The sequence below is a fragment of the Arachis stenosperma genome, chromosome 3, assembly GCF_014773155.1.
Source record: "Arachis stenosperma cultivar V10309 chromosome 3, arast.V10309.gnm1.PFL2, whole genome shotgun sequence".
Classification (NCBI taxonomy): Eukaryota; Viridiplantae; Streptophyta; class Magnoliopsida; order Fabales; family Fabaceae; genus Arachis; species Arachis stenosperma.
Genome location: NC_080379.1, coordinates 151,473,321 through 151,481,328, shown reverse-complemented (window position 1 = coordinate 151,481,328; position 8,008 = coordinate 151,473,321). Strand labels below are relative to the sequence as shown.

General features: G+C 30.9%; 1 protein-coding gene across 1 annotated transcript; it reads right to left on the bottom strand.

The window, feature by feature from the left end:
• Positions 1-2,445: 2,445 nt before the first annotated feature.
• Positions 2,446-4,044, bottom strand: LOC130968102 (uncharacterized). Its single transcript, XM_057893184.1, has one exon. It carries the CDS (start codon positions 3,768-3,770, stop codon positions 2,706-2,708), a length of 1,065 nt encoding a protein of 354 aa, XP_057749167.1. The 5' UTR covers positions 3,771-4,044; the 3' UTR covers positions 2,446-2,705.
• Positions 4,045-8,008: the final 3,964 nt, after the last annotated feature.

The window sequence follows — 8,008 nt, the reverse complement described above, 5'->3', positions numbered from 1 at the left end:
GAGAACCGCATTATTAGATGAACGTAATTATGTATATAGGTAATTAGGTTTAGCCCAAGCCATATAATAACTAGGAAAGAAAATGATCATGTTTGTGTGTGTGATCAATTAATGTCTATGTGACCATGCTGATGATATCTACAATTTAATTAGACTAGCTTGTGTTAAATCTATACGTAGGTAATGGTAGAAATGATAAATGTACAATCGATGATACCAGATGTTTAATTTTTAAGACTTTAATTCCCGTTTATCTCCCTCTGCTGTTCCGTCTACCTAGGTGATTGTCCCTCTAAAGTATTTAATGAGAAAAAAAAAATTGTACAACTCCTCCAAACTCGCACAATATTGTATGCTTTCCTTTTTTTTTTCTTTTTTCTTTTCATTTTTTGTCCGAGTGTGTCCTTGATTTCTTTCATGATTAGCCGTACACACGAGCAATGAAGCTTATTATTTAAGCAGAGCACTTTAATCATTTGATTTCAGAATTTTCATATACACTATTCATGCGAATGCTTTTATAATGAAACTTTTATTTTCTTTATGGATATTTCTTCATTCTAGCTATTTTTAGTTTATTAATCCCTTATGAAGATAGTTAGATTGTACTAGAGTGACTGAAATCTAGTAAATGAGTGTAGTAACAAGAGATGTGTTTGTTTCGTGGATAAGTTGCCGCAGTGATCTATGATATAAATGAAACAACAAAGTACACGTTCTTATAATTTGAATTGGAATTGCCGCTGTTGGCATGAGACTCATGAGTTAAAATGTTATACAAACTGTGGAAACATTAGCCTCAATCGTATATAATTTTCACTTTCCGCCGATTTGCGAAGCTAGCAAATGCAAATTTGGCATCATATTCTAAAGAAAAGTCCTATTAAAAAACTAAATCAAATAATATAGACTATAGTTAACCCTGTCCATGTTATATTTACTTTTCCATAGCGTATCATAATAAATTAGATAAACTTTTTTTGATGACATTTTTCTTTTGAATTCTTGACAAATACTGTTTTTAATACTTTACTTTTCTATAAATAAAATAGTGGTATACATGATAATCAGGCAAAACAAGAACATAAGAAACAACACCAAAAGATTGAACTACCCCCACAAGCCTCCCTACGGCCAATGGGGTCAGTAGTACTAGATATTACTGCAAGTTAACTTAACATGTATGGTATGCAGTGAATATATGGATGCACCATTTTTTTAAAATAAATATAAAAATGATCATTTAAATAATCCAGTGGACTTTGTTTACAAATTTCAATTTCAATGTTTCAGGAATGATTTTATCTTATATATATATATATATATATATATATATATATATATATATATATATATATATGCACCTAGGTATATAATTATCTTCAGCTCAAAATCCAAAAGCCGTTTTTTATTTCTACCATTTTTTTATGCCACCGGTTATATTCTTAAACTAGTGTAATTTGAAATGAATATGTATTAATTTAAACTCGCGTAACACCATTTTACAAACAGTAATCTTAGAAACACAAAAAAAAAAATAGTCAAAATTTATTTTATTTAGTATTTATTAATGGTTGTGTGTCTGTTTGTGATTAATATTTTTGGTTACCAAAAATTTCAAAAAATAAATACACCATTTAAGTGAAGGAAGTCTTACCTCTTAAAGAAACAAGTATAATGTATCAAGAAAAAAAAAAGGAAACAAAGTATAAGATAATTAAGTTTAACCAAATCAAAAACTAAAAAACCCAATGAAGACGCGTCATACATATATACTTGGCTACATAGTATTTTGGCAGTATAAATCACGAGTGATCACGGATGTCGTATTATTCCTAAAATGCATAAAAGAATTGAGAGAAAGAAAGAAAAATCGGCAAAAGATTAAAGAGCAGGGATTGTGTCTTGAATGCGCAAGCATGAGACGTTTTCGTCAACTGTTACCTGTCTCTCTTTCGTTTTCTTCTTTTGTTTTCAAAGAAAAGATGAAAAGAATTATATGGACCCATGCACATACATACATACATAGCCATGTGTAGAGTGTTGTTAGTATTTAGTGGTAAGATTATAACTTTGAAAGTTGAAAATGAAAACAACACATGAAAGATGACTTTGATTTCAATAAAACAAGATTGCGGCGGCTATGTAATCCCGAAATCTCGCCGCCAATTACTCCTACAATGTAGACTCATAGATATATTTATTATTTAATCGGTGTTATAAAAAACAATTAAAAGAAGTAGAAGAAATTAGAGGGCTTTAATTTAGAGGCATTATTAGAAGCCAAATGAGAATGGATGACGTATTATAATATAAGGACAGAGAAAAGAAATAGAGAAAGGGATGCATTTGTTTGTGTTGTTTGATTAAGGCGTAAGCTGCACTTCAAAACTCGTCAAAGTCAAAACCAACATTCACAGTTGTATATATATTATGATGATTAATTAAAAGATTCAACATTCTTGCAAAATAAAAATAATTAATTAAGAGTAAAATAGCAAAAATAAAGATACATATTTCTACTAATGTACACAACTACAGATAAAAGAAAAGAAAAAGAAGAAGAGTGTCTAGTTTAATTAATTAATGTGATGGTTGTGGTTAAGATGACAATGCGAAGCAAGAGATTGGATTCTGTCTTTGATTGATACTACAGTGACTGAGTTGCTTCAAACTTTACGAAATGAGAAACAAACATAAAGCAATTAATAATGTTGTTTGTGTTGTATGTCATTGTTGTTGTCCTCATCATATTGTGTTATCGGTCTTAAATTATGAGGAGAAGAAGAATGAATCAATGATTCTAGCATACCTTGAGTTGTACACTGATCTGTCCCCTTAGTATTCGAAGAGTAGTGTTGTACTTTGGCGGCAGTATTTGTGAGTAGTGTGTTTTCTGCAACGTCAGTGTAGAGAGCTTCTTCTCCTTGACCATCACTTCTTCTCTGGGCCCATTCCTCCCTTGATGAATCATTACTACTACTACTCAGCAACCTGTTCTCGTTGTTAAGATGCGCTTGTTGCCTCAGTCCCACTTGGGCGGCAACAGAAGCAGCATGATGATGATGAGAAGGGTAGTTTGGAGGTGGTGCTTGCTGTAGCATGTTCTGGAAGCTGAGAGTACCTAAAGAAGAGATGGGCTGTTGGAAGTTAATGGCAGTAGTTGAGTTGTGGACGATGGAGGGTGGGGGAAGAGGGTGGTTGTTAAGTAGTCTCTGTGGGAAAGGGCGAAGAAGATAAGATGGCGGTGGCGGTGAGGGGTCCAGGAGAGCGGAAGAAGAAGAAGAAGCAAATAGATCGAACCTGGTTCTTGGGAAAGGAGGAGCTGGGATGCCGGTGAATTCCTGAACCATGGCTCGGAAATTGCTGGTGTCTGTGGTGAGCACAGTTGTAGGTGCACGCCTAGAAGCTCTAGACCGTTTCTTGGGGTTGGTTCTCACCGCTCTGTTGGGTGGGGAAGAAGCAGGGACCCCCTGGTTTTGCTGATTAGTTGCCACATCAGCGACACCTCCAGCTTGTTCTTGTTGTGATGAAGAAGGTATGATGAAGGAGGCAGCTAGATCCGATTGGTTGTTGGGTTTGGACCACATGATGTCAAGGTAGTTTGATAGTAGAGGATCCTGCAGGAACAGGTGCTGCTGCGTGTTGTTAGTGGCGGTGGTGAAGGGAGGAGGTGGTGTCATGTAAGAAGAAGAGAGCGAGTGGGCGCGTGACTCGTTCTCTTCATCAGCACCGCTACTCATACTCCCGCTGCTGTTACCCGAATCCATTAATGGAAAGACTTTGAGAGTTTCATAGGTATGGGGTTTGGGGGAAACACTCCGACGCACGCACGCACTTAAATATGTATCTTACTCTCTTTTGTGTTTGCAAGTTAGGACTTAGGAGGGTGAGGCTATTAGGGTTTCAAGTGACTGGTGATGAGGGAAGGAAAGAAAATAGAAAGGGATACTTGTCTAACCTTTTTCTTCTAAGATAAATTAAAGTAGGGTGGTTGCCTCTCATCCCTTCCCTTCTGCTTTAATTTTGCCTAGAAAATATCACTACTACTCATCAATGGTAGGCTCCATCTATATATGGTCAAACTATCTTAATTATATGCTTCTCATTCTCAAATACTGCCCATCTTAGGCCACACATTTTACATTTATGTACATATAATAATTTACTTTATACTAAAAATCAACTATTTATTTAAAATAAATATTGATAATTAAATTGTTAATGTATATAAAAAATTTATATGGTATGCGGAGACGACATTTAGTCAAAACAAAAAAGTCTTTAGTTTATTATTAATTATTTATTATATATTTTATTTTGGGGAATATAATGAGAGGCGGGCAAGCAACCAAATTAGAGTCAGGGTTGTTGAATTGCATAAAGCAAAACCAGAGCAACCATAGTTATATTTTATTATTAGCACTTTTCAAATTAAATCGCTTCAAGAAATTAAACGAATTGAAAATACATCCATCTATAAATATAAATATATATAATAACAATAAGGGAAAGTACGAGGAGCCAATGAAATATTTATATAATGTGTACAATAGAGGTTTATGGAGTATTAGAGATATAATTATTAGTGTTATATTTTCTTATTAGCTGAAGCTTTTGGAATGAGTGGTATCATGACATGGTATTAAAACACTAGATCCAAAAGGTCAAGAGTTTGATCCTTGGTGAACCCAAAAATTAAACTAATTTTTCGAAAAGATGTTTATTATCCTTGTACTCGGATAGTTATTCTAAATAGTATAGGGAATGTTCATTTCATAACTCAATAGCGTACACATTGTACAAATAATCTATTGTCTTCCTAGCGGGATCCTAACAATAAATAATTGATCTATACTTTCACTGTTACTCACAAAATATTAAGAAACTAAATATGCGAGCTCCTCATTTCCAAAAGATTTGACCATCCCCTGATTTTGAATTATTAGCAAGGAAAATAAATAAAAACATCTAATACAAAAGCTGAAGGAATCTTCCACAGCCTTCCTTAGTTCAAAATCATGATTGATCATTTATGCCTAATAGCCAATAATATATTATGCTTCAGTCTTTCAGAGGATTACTTTTACAGTAGCGTCTTTTTTGTGCTTAAATGTGCTGATACATCTAAGGTGCTCGATCGCTGAATCTAGTTCAACAACATCGAACTAAGTTCGCTCCAACAAACGAAACTAAGATGTTAAAAGGAACAGAAACATTCTTTTTCTCTTTTAAAATAAAAAAACGAACAAGTCTTAGCGTTCAATTATTTACTATGAACTTTGTATTTTAAAAAGAAGCAACTCGGTTTGTGGCGCTGGCAGCACCGGTCCGTATAATTTCTTCGTCATAACATATTTACACGCATTTTTTAGGTTTACACCGTTTATTTGTTTAATAAAATATAAAATAAAAAATCAGGTTTGTTAGAAACCAATTTCAAGCATTATTCTTTTCATATTATATTTAATAATCATATACTAAAAATAGTCCTTTATATATAATCAATATATAAAAAATCAACTATTAATTAGTTACGGTATACAAATATATATTTAGTATTTTATAAAAAAATTTAATTATTCTATTATAACAGGTTAAATAATTTTCTTATGACAGATTTAATTATTATAATAGCTGATTATTCAGTTAAAAATATATAATTCAGTTATATAAATATACGTAAATATATAATTTTTAGTATGTACTTAATATTTTTAGTATAGAATACATGTTAGACTATAAAATATATTTTAAAAACACAAAATGTTATGTTAATTAATATATAAAAATTAAATTATGTATTTATTTATATATAAATATATGTGATGTATTTTAATATTATTTTACGTAATTAATTAATTTGATAATAATTTTTTGTATATACGTAATATAATTATTAAAAAATTTGTAATATAACACATATATTTAGATACGAATATATTATAACTAACTTTTACCGCACACATAAATCTTTGAATATTCAATTATAGTCTATATTAACGATCTATAGAAATACTAAAACACCAATTACTCTAGTTAGTACTCTCGATCATTTTTCTTAGTACTTACTAGCATGTTTTGTCAAATTAACCACGCTTTAATTATGTTTAGGAATTAAGAATCACTATATACAGTAATGTATAATTGGTAATCATTTTCTTTATATATGTAATATGTATACATTTTTTTTTTGTGACATGTATACATATATAAAACTGTGATTGTAATTTCAGTTTAGGAGAATTTCTATATTAGAAGAGTCGAGATATATATTCAATTATGATCATGATAATTAGCCAAATTAAATGTGAATAAGTGAGTATCTAAGAGGAGACACCGTAGGATTCGGTCATACACTGCTAGTGCTACTTTTACAATCTATTCATATTCTGTATGCTTACTTTTCTTTAGTGTTTGGGTTAGATATAGTAGATCATTGTAACATTTAATTTCCTACCAGAGAATTTCTCCCACCACGATATTATTCATATCAATCTCGCTAGTTAACTAACAAAAATTTTACCAATTTTTGGTAACTCTTATTTATACCTATATTTAATGAAAATGTCTTTTTAGATGTATGTAATAAAAATATTTTTTTTATAATTATATCTAATCAAAATATCTTTGTAGTAGATGTGTCTCTTAAATATATTTCTTTATACATATGTTTTTTAGTTAAAGTGTTTTTAATATTAATTATTGTTAATAATAAATTGACAGATAGTATATTAATATCCTATATATACTTCTCCTATTCATATAAAGCACAGTGCTACCTAAACTCCAAAACAATTACCGTACATTACAAAACCGTAGGTGGATTTGGTTATTATAAACGTGTCCCTCCATTAATTAATACGCCAAGAATATTGATGAACTAATAATTATATGTTGTGCTATATATATATGTTGCTTAAATATGTAAAACTACTTTAATTCGTATTCCTGTATGTGGTAATCGTCCCTTCCACTTACAAATTAATTTTATGTGATGATAGTGAATCAACGAAAGGTTTGGAAATGATATTGATGGGACCTCTAATCTGATATATATCCATTATTTATCAAATGAACAGTAATTGAAATGTTGGGCATACACACATTTTTCCTGCTCATGATGTTGGCTTTCTGATTTGATTGATCCTTGATGAGCATCCATATTTATCACCTGTTGAAGATTGAAATATAACCGGAAAGTAGAAAAAGAGGTTGTCTTTTTTTTTTCCGTAGTGTGCATTGCATGTATATATACTATGCAGTATAGTGAATTCTTGATGATGTTGGCGCATAATTCACACATATTTTTTAGTTTATTTCGGAGAGAGATATCAACAATCGATATATCGGATGTTTATTTTATTAGATGTGCGGATAATTATTTTAATATTAAAATTTATGAAGATAATGTAAAAATGTAGTGTATTTTTGTTTGATTGATGATTATTCGTGTTATTTAAAAAAGTCATTAGTTACTTAGCAAAATACTTTTAAATAAGATTGTCACGAATACAACATACAAAAATAAAGTAGTGAATTTTCTTTTTTACTCGGAAAAGAAAAAATAAAAATAGTGAGTTGAAAAGTGGTTGAAGGAAGAAAAAGTTATATTGAAGTTCCCCGAATATATTCCCCAAATCGCGATTTCTTTCACTCTTGTGCAACCCCCTAAGAAGAATATATTTTTGCCTCAACTTTCTGATTTCTTTTTCGTTCGTTCACCTAGCTAGCATTCGTGGTTCTCCTCTTTGGTTTTATTCTCCACCACCAATCAATCACCATATATAGCTACATAGAATTGTACCATAAAACTGAAAACAGTATAATGGATGAGCAGAACAGACAAATCATACGAAATTAACAAGATTGAAAAATTAGGAAAATCAAAAATAAATATTTTTGGTCAATGAAGTGGTCAATTTTTAACCTTTTTTTATAAGATGTGATCAAGTTGTACATCTAGTATATATAATAATACTACACTCAAATGCAACGAATGTAGAAA